Source organism: Macaca nemestrina, chromosome 17, assembly GCF_043159975.1.
Source record: "Macaca nemestrina isolate mMacNem1 chromosome 17, mMacNem.hap1, whole genome shotgun sequence".
NCBI lineage: Eukaryota > Metazoa > Chordata > Mammalia > Primates > Cercopithecidae > Macaca > Macaca nemestrina.
The window spans coordinates 62,749,539-62,767,841 of NC_092141.1; the positions used below are offsets into that span (position 1 = coordinate 62,749,539).

Sequence of the window (18,303 nt, forward strand, 5' to 3'; positions counted from 1 at the left end):
ATGGACAGAATGAGTGCACAGTAAATGGATATTATTTTATTCATTTATTTATTCTGAGACAAGGTCTTACACTGCTGCCCAGGCTGGAGTGCAGTAGCGTAATCATGGCTCACTGCAGCCTCTACCTCCCTGGCTCAAGTGATCCTTCCACCTCAGCCTCCCAAGTAGCTGGATCTACAGGCATGTTCCACTGAACTCAGCCTGTTAATTCTTATGTTATTATTAGTTACTATTAATTACTACTAATTATTGTTAATAGTAATATTATTATTGGGGATTTTTAGCCTTGGACTTGTGAGTGAGCTTCAGGGAGTTCATGAACGCCTTGAAGCTGTGTAAAATTACGGAGGATAATAAACATTTTCTGGGGAGAGTTGAGCTTTCAGCTGCTCTTCAGGGCATCTGAGATCCCCAAAAGATTAAGAGCCACTGGCCTATATTACCCCCAGGGACCCTCCTCTCTGAGTGGCTGAGAGTCTCTGATGTGAGGAATTGCTTCTCCTCCCATGGTGATGATCCTTGCATCAACACCTCCAGTCCAAGCCCTTTGCATTTGTGGCCTGTGCCTCATGGGTCACCCAGGACGGAAAACATGAGTGACTGGCCTTTCCTTGCAGCTTTAGAATCAGGATGCCCAGTGTGGAGGCGCCCAACGTGGTTGGGAGCTGAGTCTGGGTTCCTGTCTCCCAGCTGGGGAAGGGAAGGGGGTCCAAGCCCAGCAGGGCCAGGGATGCAGAGACCACAGTGAGAGGCCTGGCCTTGCCCCAGTGTCCCCTGCCTCCCCCCACCAGCCCACCTGGGGGCCCGAGAGGCAGATACCACTCTAATGAGCTAAGGCTCATGGCAGGCAGCGGTAATTATGATTTTATGGAAATACAGAAGGCTCTTACGCAAGTGCCTGACATACTTCCCGGCTGTGGCATCTGGGACAGCCAGGTCCCCAGGGGCTGCAGAAGGCCCCCCCCACACCCCCTGCTGCCTCCAGTCCCTGGAGCTTGGGACACTGGCATGGAGCCACCCTCCCACTGCCCGTGGCACTGTCCCTAGCGGGCCCTGGGTGAGCTGTTCCCGCGCTCTGTGCCCCAGGACTCCTGGAGGGAACAACACGGGCTCTGTGTATGCAATCCCTCACGCCCTCCCTCCTGCCGCCCCCTCTCCCCACCACAAAGCCAGGATCTCTGGGAGAGCTGTTCTTATGCGAGGGGATAATGAGGTTATAGCTGTTTCCTTTTCCTCAATGAAGAAAACCCCTCTCTCCAGGATCACGTCCTCTTCTGTTTCTTTTCTTCCTGAGGCTGGAGACACCGGGCTGACAGCAGCCATGGTGGGGTAGGGGTGGGGCGTCCTAGCCCTTGGCTGCCCCTCCCCAGCCCTGTGCCAGTTTGTCTACACTGAGCCCCCACCCCTGTGCTTCCAACAGTGTCCTGAAGCCACTGCTCCTGTCCTCTAGTCTAGTCCCCCTACCCACCCACAAAGCATCTGTTACCAAGGTAACAGCAAGAGCATTACTTTGGGGTAAGCAAAGGGGTGGAGCCCTGCGGAGGAGGGAATGGTTGAGGGTTAGAATTTTGGAGAGATGAGCACTGTGGACCTCTGAATTCTTCAGGGAGGATCGTTTGCTGGAGAGGAGGCCCTGCGCAGGCTGGGGAAGGGCTGTGGCCGAGAGCGTATGGAAAGGAGGGAGGATGAAATCTGGTCGCAGCTAGATGGGATGTTAGTGGTGAGGGTGCCCATGCCTTACTGTGTGGGACAAGCGTGAGTGTGGTGATGCCCAGGAGACTTCGAGGCAGAGAGGATGAGCCTGCCTTTAACTCCTCCCTCGGGGTTAACGCCTGGGGAGAGATCCTGTGGCGGGGGAGTCTAGACCCAGCTGAAGCAGCCTGGTGACCTGTGGCTGGCCTGGGCCCACACTGCCCCCTGCAGACTGCACAGAAAGCAGCACCGGGGCAGCCCAGGGTGTTCAGGCCGGGCCTTCAAGTGTCTGCACTGGAGAACATCTAAACCATGAGGTCCTACCAAGTGCATGGAATGGTCCTGGGCACCGGGGGCACCTAGTACCTGCATTCGAGGCCCTTCTGTAGGTTCTGACCCAGAGAGGGGTAATACAGAAGGCCACATCAAGCTGAGCTAACGGGGGCCATCGAGTGGACTGGAAGGCAGAGGGGACCAGAATATCCTAGGCAGAGGGAACAGCCTAGGCAAAGGCATGGAGGTGTGAAACAGAACAGCCGGTTCCGGAGCTACTGGAAAGCCCAGAGAGAGAGGTGGTGAGTGCCAAAGGCAGGAAAAAGTGAATAAACGGCCTTGAATGCTGGCTCAGGAAGCTGATTTTCTCTGCACAAAGGGGCTTCTCAAACCCACTCACTGGAGCCCTGCAGAGCAATTCAGAGATACCATGGGTGGCGGGGCGGGGAGGGGGTAGCAGGCAAAGTGGTTCACTCCAAGCTTGAGAGGGATTTAAAGACATGGCTCTATTTTAAACATTGGTGCAAGCCTTGCATTTGACTCCAAGAATATCTGTGTTAGTTTTCCTACCAAAAATACGATTTTTAGCACTAACCATTGTGTGCCATGGATAGCCTGGAATATGACCCATAGTTACCCAGGGACGCCACAGCCCAGCTTGAGGATGGCACTGAAGGTAACAGGTGGCCATGGAGTGTTCTCCAAGGAGGAGAAATTGGGTCATTCCTGTGTCTTAGGGAAGTCTCGCTGGCTCCTGGGCAGCATACTAGACACAGAGGACCAAGCAGTGGACTCCTAGTATCCTTCTGGTGATCAAGGCTTCACAATGAAAATAGACAGGAAGAGTCACCTCCCCTGGCCCAATATTTGTTTTTAAAAGGCTGGGCATGGGGGCTTATGCCTGTAGCACTTTGGGAGGCCGAAGTAGGAGGATCACTTGAGACCAGGAGTTTGAGACTAGACTGGGCAACATAGTGAGACCCCATCTGTACAAAAAAATTTTGTAGGGCCGGGTGCGGTGGCTCACACCTGTAATCCTATCACTTTGGGAGGCCAAGGCTGGTGGATCACGAGGTCAGGAGTTCGAGACCAGCTTGGCCAATATGGTGAAATCCCGTCTCTACTAAAAATATAAAAAATTAGCCTGGAGTGGTGGCACGTGCCTGTAATCCTAGCTACTCAGGAGGCTGAGGAAGGAGAATCGTTTGGACTCGGGAAGTGGAGGTTGCAGTGAGCCGAAATCACGTCACTATACTCCAGCCTGGGTGACAGAGTGAGACTCCGTCTCAAAAAAAAAAAAAAAAAAAAAAATTATAATTAGCCAGGCATGGTGGCTCCAGCATATAGTCCCAGCTACTTGGGAGTCTGAGGTAGGAGGATTGCTTGAGTGAGGGAGGTTGAGGCTTCTGTGAGCCATGATCGCACCATTACACTCCAACCTAGGAGACAAAGTGAGACCCTGTCTCAAAGAAAAATAAATAAAAACCCACACATATGTATCCTGAAGAGTCGGGCATAGAGTAGTGATTGAGAGCAGGGACAAGCCGGGCGTGGTGGCTTACACCTGTAATCCCAGCACTTTGGGAGGCCGAGGCGGACAGATCACGAGATCAGGAGATCAAGACCATCCTGGCTAACACAGTGAAACCCCATCTCTACTAAAAATACAAAAAATTAGCTAGGCGTGGTGGCGGGTGCCTGTAGTCCCAGCTACTCGGGAGGCTGAGGCAGGAGAATGGCGTGAACACGGGAGGTGGATGTTGCAGTGAGCCGAGATCGCGCCACTGCACTCCAGCCTGGGCAACAGAGAGAGATGCCATCTCAAAAAAAAAAAAAAAAAATATGCAGAGACTGTGACTGAGATGCCCTGGGTTCAAATCCTAGCTCTGTTTCCTCCTAGCTGTGTGAGCCTGGGTTAGCTACCTAACCTCTCTGAGTCTCAGTTTTCCCATCTATAGAATGGGGATCAGTAATAGAGTAACAGAAAAAAAAATAGTATATACTACGTAAGAAAGTTTGAAAAGCACTCTGAAGTCACACTGAGCACTGAAGAACAGCCTACTAAAGAAACAGACCCGGCCTGGCACAGTGGCTCACACCTGTAATCCCAGCACGTTGGGAGGCCGAGGCAGGCAGATCACCTGAGGACAGGAGTTTGAGACCAGCCTGACCAACATGGTGAAACCCCATCTCTACTAAAAATACAAAAATTAGCTGAGCATGGTGGCAGGTGCCTATAATCCCAGCTACTGGGGAGCCTGAGGCAGGAGAATTGCTTGAACCTGAGATCATGCTACTGCACTCCAGCCTGCGCAATAGAGTGAGACTTCGTCTCAAAAAAAAAAAAAAAAAAAAAAGAAACAGGCCTTTGGCTGGGTATAGCGGCTCATGCCTGTAATCCCAGCACCTGTACTTTGGGAGGCCAAGGCAGGTGGATCACCTAAGGTCAGGAGTTCAAGACCAGCCTGACCAACATAGTGAATACCTGTCTCTACTAAAAATACAAAAATTATCCAGGCGTGGTGGCAGGCGCCTGTATTCCCAGCTACTCAGGAAGCTGAGGCATGAGAATTGCTTGAACCCAGAAGGTGGAGGGTGCAGTGAGCTGAGACCACGCCACTGCACTCTAGCCTGGGCAACAGAGCAAACTCTGTCTCAAAAACAAACAAATAAAAAAGAAACAGACCTTCTATACTTAGAAGTTTTATACAAATAGACCTATATCATTAAGTGTTAAATAAATAAAACTTTGATATATTAGGCCCTTGGGGAAACAATGGAGAAAAGGGGAATATTTATTGAGGGCTCAATTAGTGTCTCTACTTCTGGGGTAAAAGCTCTCATCATCCCCCTTATGCAGTTGCAACAAGAGGCTCAGACAGGTTAAGTCACTTGCCCAAGGCCACACTGCTGTGTCTGAACTCTCAGAGTCCATCTCAAGAAACATGCTCTGGTTGGGTGCGGTGGCTCATGCCTCTAATCCCAGCACTTTGGGAGGCCAAGGCGGGCAGATCACCTGAGGTTAGGAGTTCAGGACCAGCCTGGCCAACATGATGAAACCCTGTACCTACTAAAATTACAAAACTTAGCTGGGCTTCGTCCATGCGCCTGTAATCCCAGCTACTCCGGAGACTGAGGCACAAGAATCACTTGAACCCGGGAGGTGGAGGTTGTTGTGAGCTGAGATCACGCCACTGCACTCCAGCTTGGGTGACAGAGTGAGACTTGGTCTCAAAAAAAAAAAAAAAAAAAGAAGAAGAAGGAGGAGGAGGAAGAGAAGGAGAAGAAAAAAAGAAGAAGAGGAAGAGGAAGAAAAGAAAAGAAACGTGCTCTTAACTGCAACACTAGTGTACATTTCTTAGTCCCTTCCCTCTGGGAGCTTTCACTCTGGTGGGAAGAAAGACATTAAACAAAGTACACAAACCTTCACTGCACGTTGGATAATTACCATGAAGGACCTTGGTAGAGCATTGCAAAGCCCAGAGACAGACAGGGAGAATGTGAGCGTCAGCTGCAGGGGCTGTGGGAAGGGCTAAGAAGCAGGCACAAGTCTGAAATGTGAGCAGAGAGTCTTCGCCAGGAGAGACTTAGGGTGGTGCTAGAGAGGACCTCAGGTAGAAAAGACTGAGGGTTTGAGCCAGCCCTACGCACGGTCTAACTCCAGAGGGCGCTATTCAGGGCAGATGGTGCCCTGTAAACTGTGTACCCAGAGGTGCCAGGGACATTTAACTGGGACTAGGAACCCCTTAACCTCACTTCTGGGGTGGAGACATTTGTGTACACAGAGGCAGAGACCACACAGTGATTGCCATATGGTATTGTCAGCTGTGTGTGTGTGTGTGTGTGTGTGTGTGTGTGTGTGTGTGTGTGTGTGTGTGTCCTGTAAGTGAAAAACATCCTACGTGCTCCAATCTACTCCTTTCATCATAATTTTGCCTGGAACTCAGGGCCCTGCCCTTTTGACCAGCTGCATGTGGGGAGCATGGGGTGTCTGAGCTCTGGATAGGGCAGGATTCTATCCACCCAGATATCCTGAGAGACAGCCTGGCATATGGTAGGCACTCAAGAAGGGTTTGTTGAATGAATGAACGAATAGACAGCTTCCTCTCCCAGCCCGTCCTTTCTTTGAGGGAGGGGCAAACTTCAGTCTCCAGCTCTCCAGGTTGGCATGTTGCCTGGGAATAGGAAACAAAACAGAATGTTTTGGTTGGAGTAGAAAAAGGCCCCACCCTGCTCAGACAGGCACGACTCCCCGCAGGCCAGCATCAAGCCACACAGGGACCCCTCCTACTCTCTATCCCCCTCTTCCTGGGATCCTGCTCTGCCCTCCCCAAGGGCTTGAGGGTGCCTCCCAGCCTGGAATCCAACTCGGGGCGTGGGGTAGGTCCCCACAGCCTTGGGGATAATGTATGGAGGGGACCTGAGGGCCTCCGCCTGCTTCTTTGGCCCCAGTGGCAGGAATGCCTCCATCGCCCCCTGCTCCCCCGTCCTCCCCACTTGGATTCCATCCAGTCTCCTGGGGGGAGAAGGCCCGTAGGACCAAGCACCAGGTGCCTGGAGATGCAGGTGGCAGAGCAGGGGACGGGGCGTCTGTTTGGCTCTGCTGCCCCCTAGGCAGGCCCCCTAGTATCTGGGAGCCTGGGTAGCTAGAGTCCCATGAGTCAGCCACATTTTTGTACCCCATCTCTGCTCTCTGCCCTAGTTCTGTTTATACCAAACACAGTAGTAGGAGGTGGGCAGGGGACTGGGACTGTCTGTGTACAGTGACAACAGGTGGCCAGTGTGGGGAAAGAGGCCTGCCCCCAGGCTGGCTGTATTTGTCCATAAACATGGCCTGCTCTAAGCCCCAGGGCAAGGAAGGGGCAACAGGACCAGCCCACTGGAGCTCCTGGGTTGCCCTAACGGGGAGCCCTCCTGGGCACACCTCCCTCTCCTGGAAGTGCCGCCCCTGGAGTGTTTCCACAACAAGCTGGGCTGTGTTCTGTAAACTCCAGTCCCCTAGCGAGGTAGCCCCCAGCTGAAGGACTGGTGTCCTGCCACCAGTGCACGTGTGTGTGCGTGTGTGTGTGTGTTTGTGTGTGTGTTGTCAGGTAGAGGAGGGAGGGAGGGCAGTGGGCATCAGAGGCCCTTTTGCAGGTCCCTGTAGGCTGTGTGTCTGCCTGTCCTGTCCCCTAGAGTGGACAGGCTTCTCCTGTGGGGTCAGGGGAGGGGCTTATCCCAGGGGTCTCCAGGACTCTGTGTGGCTTATGGATCTGGGGCCAGTCTTGAGGCCTGAGGGTGCCCCTCATTGCCCCTGGGCCTCTTGGGGACCAGTAGAGGACTGGACATCCATCCTTCTGACTTTGTTTTGCTGTACCCTCCCCTTCAAGTTAATGATTGCTGGGGAGCCCTCAGGACCCAGATCTTGATTCCCCCCAACCTGGGTTGCCCCCACAGGTCTGGAGTGTGTGAGAGCCCTGGGTGCTCAGCCAATAAGAGACCCTTTTGCGGGTGTGCTTCTGTGTATAAAGGTGGAGGCCCCAGGTGGGGGGCCCAGTGTGTGCAGCCCAATCCCATACTGAGCTGTTTCACAGCCGGCCCTGCTCCCTCTCCAAGATGCTGTTTTGGCACAACCAGCCGGAGCACTTAAGGCCCAGTCCTGGGGATCTATACCCTGGGCCCCCCAGCAGCCTGCTCAGGTAAGGGCTGGATCCCCCAGGTCCCCAGGAAGGTGCTGGTCTGAAGTTGGGGCGGACCTCATCCATTTCAAGCTGGGGGGAGTGGGGCTCCCATTCCTGGGCTCCTCTGGAGATGGAGAAGTGGCCAAATGTACCTGGAGTTCAGTGTGTCCTGGGACATCTCAAAAACACCCTGATCCCACTTAGGACATTTTTATTGGGAATTTACTCAGTATCAGGCAAACTTCGAGGTTGCAAAGATAAGTAATTGATGGCAGCTGTTTAGTAGAACAGCCACAAATCTAGGATCAGCCCCTTCAGGGAGGCCTCCTGGAGGCCCAAGGAGCTGAACGGGGTCCCTTCGGCCCTGGCTGCAGCTCGGGGGCCTGCTACAGGAAACTATGGGTTCCCCAGAGGGGAGGTCTGGCATAGGGAGTCAAAGACCCTTAGAAAAGGGGATGGACAGGGCAGAAAGCTGGCAGAGCCCTCCTCTCCCTGGCAGGGAACTCCTGCCCTTGCCCTACTTGAAGCAGGAGGAGCTGTCCAACATCTCTGGAGCGGAGCTGTCCTGCCCCATGTTCCAGTACATGCTCTGTGCAGCCACCTCACCAGCCGTGAAGCTGCAGGAGAAGACCCTCACCTACCTGAACCAGGGTATGCTAGGCCTGGGCTAGGGGAGGAGCTAGTGGGCCATGAGCTCCGGAAGCTGGGCCCAGGGTGAGCTGGAGGTGGTAGGTGCTACTCTGCCCCTCAGAGTGGGGCTCACGCATCCCCTTAATCCCTCCCAGGTCAGTCCTATGAGGTCCAGATGCTCTGCAACTCCAAGCTGTGTGATGCCACCCAGTGCCCCCAGCTGCTGAAGGTGGGTACACTCCTCTCCAGAAGTGGCAAAGGCTGGGTATGACTGTTTCTCTGGGCAAGAAGCCAATGTCATCACAGTGATGTCACCGTCATGGAGAACCCTCTCACGTCGACAGCTCAGTGGTGGGGGCAAGAGTTGAAGAAACAGGCACAGAGAAGTTAAGTGTTTTCTCGAGGACACAGAGCCAGCAAGTAGCAGAACTGAGATTTAGAAACATTTATATAGTGTAGGCTGGCCGCAGTGGCTCACGCCTGTAATTTCAGCACCTTGGGAGGCTGAGGCGGGTGGATCACCTGAGGTCAGGAGTTCAAGACCAGCCTGGGCAACATGGTGAAACCCCATCTCTACTAAAAATACAAAAATTACCTGGGCATGGTGGCGTACACCTGTAATCCCAGGTACTCGGGATCCTGAGGCATGAGAATGGCTTGAACCCAGGAAGCGGAGGGTGCAGTGAGCCAAGATCGCACCACTACACTCCAGCCTAAGCAACAGACTCTGTCTCAAATAATAATAATAATAAAAATAATAATAAAATCGGAAATATATTTACACAGTGTTATTCACACACATGACCTTTTCTCAAAAAATTACCTATTTAGCCCCCATTCTATGCCAGAAAATGTTCCATGAGCTAAAGATTCATCAGTAATGAGACAGATGTGGTTCTCTTCCTCGGGAGGCTTGCATTCTACTAAGGCAAACAAATAATTACACATGTTCTATGACATGACCAACAGTGACATGTTGCAAAGAAATGGGTGGCATGCCTAGGGTGGGAAGGCATTAACTCCCCCTTTTTACAGATGAGGCTCAGGATCTCTAGATTACTTCTCTGGTTCACAGTTGTGAGTGGCAGATGGGCATTTGAACACGGATTGGTGATTCTAAGTCCTAATGCCTGCTGGGGTAGGAAGGGAGGTGTGGGAAGGTTGGCCTACAGGCGTGTGAAGACTGGGTCCTCAATGCCGGCGTCCTCTGACTGCGTGCCACGCCCTCCTGTGGCTGCAGAGTGTGGTGCAGGTGGCGTTCGACGACCCGCACCTGCAGTACACGGAGCAGCAGCAGCTGGTTGGGTGGAGGTGAAGCCGACCCTGGGACCGCATCTGTAAAAATACAAAATTAGCTGGGTGTGGTGGTACATGCCTGTAATCCCAGCTACTTGGGAGGCTGAGGCAGGAGAATTGCTTGAAGGCAGGAGGTGGAGGTTGCTGTGAGCTGAGATCACACCATTGCACTCCAGCCCAGGCAACAAAAGCAAAAACTCTGTCTCAAAAAAAAAAAAAACAAAAAAAAAAAAGAATGGAAGCTTGGCCAGGAGCTATAGTTCATGACAGCAATCCCAGAAGTTTGGGAGGCTGAGGCAGGCAGGGGATCACTTGAGGTCATGAGTTCAAGACCAGCCTGGCCAACATGATGAAACTCCCATCTCTACTAAAGATACAAGAATTAGCCGGGCATGGTGGCACGCACTTGTATTCCCAGTTATTCCGGAGGCTGAGGCAGGAGAATCACTTGAATCTGCGAGGTGGAGGTTGCAGTGAGCCAAGATCATACCACTGCACTCCAGCCTGGGCGACAGAGCAAGACCCCATCTCAAAAAATAAATAAAAATAGAATGGACACTGGTTGGGGATGGAAAGTTGCTGTAGTAGTATGTGGCTGACAGGTGGCAGGTGGGTAACAGGTTTTCGATGGACTCCTTTGCATGTGGGTGGATCTGGAGTCGCTGTTTTCTCTGTTTCTTCTCCATCTCAGTTCGCACCTCAGAAGAAAAGTGGAGAGAAAGGCGTCCCTTTCCGCCTCTAGATCGACACCTTCAGGCACAGTGACAAGGGGCTGCCGCTGGACCACCTGCACTCGGCTGGCTGCCTCATCAAGGTGTTTAAGGTACAGGCAGCAGTGGGGCCTGCTTTCCTCCCTCGCAGGGCTGTCACCTGGCCTCGCCGGCTGGGTGGGTTCTAGCCCCACATTGCTGTGGATCCTCAACCCGCTGTGCTCCATCTCTTGGACTGTTTCCTTTTCTGTACACAGAGGGATGGGGCTTGGTCTCTATCTCACAGCCAATCCAACAGAGCCACTGAAGAGAGGCAGGCAGGTAAAGAAAGAGCCTTTGGGCCGGGAGCGGTGGCTCATGCCTGTAACCCCAGCACTTTGGGGGACTGAGGTAGGCAGATCACAAGGTCAAGATGTCGAGACAAGCCTGGCCAACACGGTGAAACCCCGTCTCTACTAAAAATACAAAAATTAGCCGGGCGTGGTGGCATGAGCCTGTAGTCCCAGCTACTCGGGAGGCTGAGGCAGGAGAATTGCTTGAACCCAGGAGGCAGAGGTTGTGGTGAGCTGAGACTGCGCCACTGCACTGCAGCCTGCACAACAGAGCGAGACTCCATCTCAAAAAAAAAAAAAAAAAAAAAACCGGAGCCTGAGGCTTTCCTCATCATCCTCCTGCAGCCCAAAAGAGTGGACCGGAAACTGAAATGGACTGCAAGAAGATGGAAAAACACTCCCTGCATGAGAGGGACAAGTATCAGACCACCTGTGAGAGCACTGTCTTCTTGGAGGTGCGTGTGTTGGGGCGAGAGCAGGAGGGGAGAGTTGGAGAAAAGATCCTCATGGTACAGATGGGGAAATGGAGGCCTCCAGGGCTCTGACTGCTGCAAGCCCATCACAGCTCCCCGGGGATTCCACCACTTCCTGCAAAGGACACTCTCCGCCCTGTCTGTGGTTGTTGAAGCTTCCAGGAGCTGACACCCTCCAGGCTACCTGTCCTACGCGGGCCATCACCACCTCCTTCCTTGTGTGCTCCCTCTGCCTGGCCCCCTCCTCCTACTGCCGCTCCTCCTGGCCAGCTCCTCCAGGGCCCTTCTTCATTGCCCCATCCCCGCTGGCTCATTAATTTCTTCCTTCCTGTGGAAACTCAGTCCACTTGTCAGGCCCCTGGTCAGCTCTCAATATACAGGTGGAGAGAAGGGAGCAATGACCAGCATTGCTCTGTGTTTGCCCGCAGTGTTCCCCATGGCCGGAGTTCCCTGCAAGGCCCTGGCCACCTCTCAGCTTTCTGGCTCTGACCTCCCCCGACTCCTGCAGCCTCCTGTCCCCAGAAAGGTGAGGCAGGATGAGCACCTCCTGTCAGCCCTTTGGGGTGAGAGTGAAGAAAAGAGCTCCCAGCCCAGGCATAGAGCAAAGGGCAGGGCTGAGGATTGGTGGGGAATGTATGGGGTGAGGACAAGAGCAAGCTGTGTCCCAGGGCAGGCCTGGAGGAAGGGTGTTGGTGGAGGGAGACTGGCCAAAACGCTCTGCAGAGTCCTTGAACCTTTGCTCCTCCTCACAGGCTCTGTTCCTCACCGCCATTTGCTCTGGACACCTTGGGGTGTAGCCCAGTTGAGGTGAGTCTCCCTCTTCCCACTCCCCACTGTCCCAAAGCCTTCTCCGCAGCTTCATCTCACACTCCAGAATGGGGTGCCTTGCCCCCTGGTGGCCAGATGTGGTATGGCCACAGATTGCAACTTACCTGATAGGACTGGGCAGGAAGAGCCTCCCTTCTCAGACTTGGGACCTCCCAAGGGAGGGGCTGTTTCCCTTTCTTGTTCTGTCCCTGGGTCCTGGTATTACCTAGACCATCCATTTGATACCTCAGGATCTGAACCATAGAGCCTCCACTCAGAGACACAGCAGTGGTTGCATCAGCACCGGTTCTCCAGCTACTGCTGGATGCTGGCCAGCTTCACTGGTGAGGCTAGTGTCTGGCAGGAGCCAGACGTGTAGGGGACTGAGAGTGGGTGGGACACACACGCAGGAAGCCTGTCTCTGTCTTGGCTTGTTGTGAGCACTTCAACTAACCTTTATTGGGGACTAAGAGTTGCCCAGCATTGTGCTAGGCTCTCGTCTCACAAATTATCCCATATAATTTATACACTATCCCTTAAGGACAGTGCCCAGAGAGGTTAAATAACTTGCTCAAGGACGCACAGCTAACAACTGGCAGAACTGGGATTTAAATCCAAGTCTGACTCCCATGTCTGAGCACACTAGGGCTATCTGTAGACTAACAGCCTATGTCCCTTGCTTCCCACCCTTGATCCCAGGCCTCTTTCCTCAGTCTGGCCCTGTCTCACTCTACAGGCCCGGATCTGCTGAAGCTTACACACCAGGAGGACCTTATCCAAATCTGCAGGGCTGCAGATGGGATCCGCTTTTTCAATACTCTTAGAGCCAGATGCTGGGCACTGCCAACTAGGGTCCCCTTCCCACTGTAGTGGCCCTCACTAACTTAGCTAGCAGGTACGTTTCACACATTTTTTTTTTAAAAATATGGAGTTTCACTGTTGTTGCCCAGGCTGGAATGCAATGGTGCAATCTTGGCTCACTGCAACTTCTGCCTTGGGTTCAAGTGATTATCCTGACTCAGCCTCACAAGTAGCTGGGATTACAGGCATCTGCCACCGTGCCCAGCCAACTTTTCATATTTTTAGTAGAGATGGTGTTTCACCAGGTTGGTCAGGCTGGTCTTGAACTCCCGACCTCAGGTGATCCACCTGCCTTGGCCTCCCAAAGTGCTGGGATTACAGGAGTGAGCCACCGTGCCTGGCTCATACAATGTTTAAGCCAGAGTCACCTTAAAGACCACTTAGTCCCACTCCCTCTTTTTACAGAAGAAACTCAGGCCCAAGAAGGACAGTGACCAGTCTGAGGTCACAACCCAAGTCTGGCAGGGCTGGGTTGAAAGGCTAGGCTCCTGTGACCTCTTCCTTCTGTGGCCATCCCACCTGTATCATTCCATTTCTGGGGATAGAGATGTTTGTGGGGTTCCCCTCCCCGGTTTTTCTACCCCTAGTGTCCAGCATTCATTAAATACTTAAGAACTGCTTAGTGACCTCCCTCCCTTGAGACCTGGGAGGAGGCTGGGATCTCTCCTAGGACGGGAGTTAGAAGTGGGAGCTGTTAGTTCAGGTATAAGGCTGATACATAGACTGTTTTCCTGACCCAGGTCCATCCGTCACCGACTGGCTTTGTATGTGGCTCAGGAGGCCTCTAGGCAAGAGAACGAGGTTCCTAAGAACCCTGACTCAGGTGAGGTTCTGGCCTCTCTCTCCAGAAGATAGGAAATTCAGGTGTAGCTGCATGAAACCTCTCCCTAGAAGAGGAATGGTGATACCCCACCATTCCTGGGACCCAGGATGCCCTTCTTGGCATTTCCCTATCTTCCATGACCGGATTAGTCCACCTCCTTCCACAATGTCTCTTTGGATTTATTCTACCATGTTGTATTCCTCCACCCCACCTGATTGTCACTCCATTAGCATATGGGATTAGAACATCATCTTATTATGTACTTGGGTCCCAGTCATTAATATGTGGGTGTCCTATCTCTTTAAACTGGGGGTTCCCCTTAGACACCTCCCAAAAGGTGAGGCATAAGAGGTGAAGTAGACTTTTTTCCTTTTTTTTTTTGAGATGGAGTCTCACTCTGTTGCCCAGGCTTGAGTGCAGTGGTGCGATCTCAGCTTACTGCAACTTCTGCTGCCCAGGTTCAAGAGATTCTCCTGCCTCAGCCTCCCAAGCAGTTGGGATTACAGGTGCCTGCCACCATGCCCGGCTAATTTTTGTAGTTTTTAGTAGAGATGGGGTTTCACCATCCTGGCCAGGCTGGTCTTGAACTCCTGACCTCAGGTGATCCACCCGCCTCGGCCTCCCAAAGTGCTGGGATTATAGGCGTGAGCCACCACGCCCAGCCGACTTTTCCTTCTTTACTTCTCCTCCCCCACCCCATGGCCATCTTCCTGGCACCCCTGGTTTCCCGTGGGCATGCCTCTGCACCCCCTTCCCCCGCTGACCCCTGCCCCTGTGTTGCTCATGCCCCAAGACTTTTATCAAGAGATCTCTCTGGATGAACTCAGTGCTGTAGAGCTGAAGGGGAAACTGGCTGAGCTCCTGGCCCTCCCAGCCAATCAGATCCATCGCCTTTTCCACCCGGGCCCTGGGGGCATCTTCATTCTCAGTGACCATTTCCTGTTGCAAGTCCCCATGGAGGCCTTGCTAACACTTCTGCCTGATTCAGCTTTCTTTCCCATGGCATGGCTTGTTCTCTTTGGCTCTAATAACAAAATTGCCTTTGTGCCCACTTCACTCTTATAGGTGGTCCAGAATTTTAAGGACAAATCATACTTTGTGGCTGTGGTGAAAAAAGGTAGGGATTTTAGAGGCAGAGGAGTGGGCCTGGCTGGCCCTATAAAGGGTGGTAGGAGTGTGCTGAGCATATATTCTGTCTCCTAAATGAGACTAAAATGCTCTTTGGGGGCCAGGCGCGGTGGCTCACGCCTGTAATCCCAGCACTTTGGGAGGTTGAGGCAGGTGGATCACTTGAGGACAGGAGTTCAAAACCAGCCTGGCCAACGTGGCAAAACCCTGTCTCTACAAAAAATACAAAAAACTAGCCGGGCGTGCTGGCATGTGCCCATGGTCCCAGCTACTTGGGAGGCTGAGGCAGGAGAATCGCTTGAACCCAGGAGGCATAGGTTGCAGTGAGCCGACATCGCCCCACTGCACTCCAGCCTGGGTGACAGTGCAAGTCTGTCTCAAATGTCTCAAAAAAAAAAAAAAAAAAAAAAAAAAAAAGAGCAAAAAGCCTCTTTGAAGGGTAATAAGGGGATGTGTCCCAATTAACTAGCAAACATCTGTGAATGCCAGCTTTGTGTCAAGGGGAGAGGGATTTGTATAGCTAAAAGACATTTATTGCTTAGGAAAAATGTGACTGAATAAATGCATCCCCATGAAATAAAAAATGCTCGTTTCTGTTGTCAGGGAGTTGATTAGAGGGGAAGCCCCCACTTTTCTCCACCTTCCCCCCTCATGATACAAGGCAGAAGGGCAGGTGCTTATTGGACATCACCTGGCATAGGCACCTCTATCTGCTTGGCATCTGGTTATTCAGATGTTTGCATTCCACCCCTCCACGTGCCAGAGCTGGTCAGCTTGGCATATGTACACAAGGGAGTAGGAAGAGGTAGATGTGAAGTGGGGTTTTAAGACACATGTGGTCGGGTGCCGTGGCTCACGCCTGTAACCCCAGCACTTTGGGAGGCCGAGGCTGGTGGATCACGAGGTCAGGAGTTCAAGATCAGCCCGGCCAACATGGTGAAACCCTGTCTCTACTAAAAATACAAAAATTAGCCCGGCGTGGTGGAGGGCACTTGTAATCCCAGCTCCTCGGGAGGCTGAGGCAGGAGAATCGCTGGAACCAGGGAGGCGGAGGTTGCACTGAACCGAGATCTCATTACTGCACTTCAGCCTGGGCGACAAGAGCGAAACTCCGCCTCAAAAAGAAACAATACAAAAACACTGGGGTGTGCCAGGTGCATTGTAGGCTGCTTGGAGGTTTGAGGACCTGACTCGTCCCACTGGTGCCTTTTTACTGCTTTCAGTGCAGAATCCAGATGGCTACTACTTGGTTCTGATTTAGGCCCAGGGGAACTCCACTGCTCAAGAGACTGATGGCTCTGCTTCACCAGAAGCCTTGTTAATACGCTTGGCTGACTCAACAGGTTCCAGGTGAGCCAAACTATCTTGCGTCTTACCCCTAGGGAGGAGGCAAGTAGCCTCCAGCTTCACTTTTCTTTTTTTTTTTTTTTTTCTGAGACGGAGTTTCCGTCTGTCTCCCAGGCTGGAGTGCAGTGGCGTGATCTCAGCTCACTGCAAGCTCCGCCTCCTGGGTTCAGGACATTCTCTTGCCTCAGCCTCCTGAGTAGCTGGGACTACAGGCGCCCGCCAACATGCCCGGCTAATTTTTTGTATTTTTAGTAGAGACAGGGTTTCACTGTATTAGCCAGGGTGGTCTTGATCTCCTGACCTCATGATCCACTCGTCTTGGCCTCCCAAAGTGCTGGGATTACAGGCGTGAGCCACTGTGCCCGGCTTCACTTTTCTTTCTGGTCAGCAGCAATGGTTTTTGGAAGTCTTCCTTGCCTGTTCATTCTTCTGAGCTGGCCAAGTTTATGAGGCAAAAAAAAAAACTGGCAATGTGGAAAAAGAGCTTTTGCCATGAGCGGTGTTGGCTGGTGAACACTGAGAGTGTTAATTCATTTAAAAACTTTACTCCTGCCCTTCCTTTTTAAATTAAAAGTTAATTTTTAAAAGGTATATACACTTAATGTGTTGTCCAATGTGTTGAACATTTAATGTGGTGTTCAGTTTTCTTGGCTTTATTGTCCCCAAGGGAAAATGTCTTCTGCTTAAACTATAAACTAGGGCAAAGGATGGGGTCTGGAACGAGGGAATAAATAAATACAGCTGGATTTTTTTTCCCCAATTACTTCGGGCAAAACTAATTACTAAAGCCTCCAAAAGACCATTCAATATTCAAATCACTGCACCTACTAAAAAACTCAGTTCTAAGAGATTTAGGAAATACTATAGCTATTCTCTAGAATTCAGGCTATGGGGCTATCTTTTAGGAAAAAAAAAAATTAGACATATTGTTTCCTTAGTTTTAAGAGATGAGGTCTCTGTTGTCCAGGCTGGTCTTGAACTCTTATCATCAAGTGATCCTTCCACCTAAACTCTCAAGTAGCTGGAATTACAGGTGTGCACCACTGTGCTTGACCTTTTTTTAACCTTCAATTTTATTAATCTTTCCCTAAAGTCATAATTTTTTTTTGAGATGGAGTCTTGCTCTGATGCCCAGAGCTAGACTGCAATGGTGCAATCTGGGCTCATTGCAACCTCCACCTCCCGGATTCAAGCAATTCTCCTGCCTCACCTTCCCGTGTAGCTGGGATTACAGGCTTGTGTCACCACTCCCAGGTAATTTTTGCATTTTTAGTAGAGATGGAGGTTCCCCATGTTGGCCAGACTAGTCTCGAACTCCTGACGTCGGGATCCTCCTGCCTCAGCCTCCCAAAGTGCTGGGGTTACAGGTGTGAGCCACCGCAACTGGCCTACTATTTTTTTTTTAATTTATAAAGAAAAGAGACTCTTTTTTTTGGCCGGGCATGGTGGCTCATGCCTGTAGTTTAAGCACTTTGGGAGGCCAAGGGTGGGCAGATCACCAGAGGTTGTGAGTTCGAGATCGGCCAGGCTAACATGATGAAACCCTGTCTCTACTAAATATATAAAATTAGCTGGGCGTGGTGGTGCGTGCCTGTAATCCCAGCTATTCAAGACGCTGAAGCAGGAGAATTGCTTGAACCCAGGAGGCGGAGGTTGCAGTGAGCCGGGATCAAGCCACTGCACTCCAGCCTGGGAGTGAGACTCGGTCTCCAAAAAAAAAAAAAAAAAAAAAAGTTTGAATCATACTTTTGCTTTTCACTTTTAGTTCAGTAATCCACCTGAAATTGATTTTTGTGTACCTCGCAGGTAGGAATCTAGTCCTCTTTTTCCATACAGAAAATCTTTTTTTTTTTTTTTGAGATGGCGTTTCGGTCTTTTGCCCATGCTAGAGTGAAGTGGTGAGGTGGCGCGATCTTGGCCACTGCACCCAGCTCAGAAAACCACTTTTATATTAAACAGTAAATGCTTTCTTAAAAGATAAATAGCATCAGGTCATATCTTAACTGTTTTTTTCCGTTCTCCCTCCCTTAAAGTTTTATTACGAAAATCTTCAAATATACAGAAAAGTACATTTGAAGATTTCCATATGCACAAAGTGGAAGACAAGTCATTTTTAAGAGAGACAAGTGCCCTCTTAAAAATACTTGCATAAGCCCAGGCTTGGTGGCTCACCCCTGTAATCTCAGCACTTTGGGAGGCCGAGGATGGCAGATCACTTGAGGTCAGGAGTCGAGACCAGCCTGGCCAACATGGTGAAACCCCATCTCTACT

General features: G+C 51.5%; 1 protein-coding gene across 15 annotated transcripts; it reads left to right on the top strand.

Annotated features, from left to right (window-relative positions):
* Positions 1-5,236: 5,236 nt before the first annotated feature.
* LOC105472255 (transcription factor CP2-like protein 1) lies at positions 5,237-17,613 on the top strand. 15 transcript variants are annotated; one of them, XR_011615813.1, is made up of 7 exons: positions 5,237-7,643; positions 8,125-8,276; positions 8,411-8,484; positions 10,243-10,374; positions 10,939-13,557; positions 14,623-14,674; positions 15,909-17,613. XR_011615813.1 is itself a non-coding variant. In XM_071083074.1 (7 exons), the coding sequence occupies exons 5-7, from the start codon at positions 10,965-10,967 to the stop codon at positions 12,000-12,002; spliced, it is 366 nt and encodes a 121-aa protein (XP_070939175.1). In that variant the 5' UTR covers positions 5,237-7,643; positions 8,125-8,276; positions 8,411-8,484; positions 10,243-10,374; positions 10,939-10,964; the 3' UTR covers positions 12,003-15,111. The 15 variants fall into 15 exon arrangements, 10 of the variants coding, with proteins under 10 accessions (XP_070939175.1, XP_070939176.1, XP_070939169.1 ...); XM_071083074.1 differs by lacking the exon at positions 15,909-17,613 and having other exon boundaries at positions 10,939-11,048; positions 11,495-11,592; positions 11,819-15,111; XR_011615811.1 differs by having other exon boundaries at positions 10,939-14,674; positions 15,909-17,606.
* Positions 17,614-18,303: the final 690 nt, after the last annotated feature.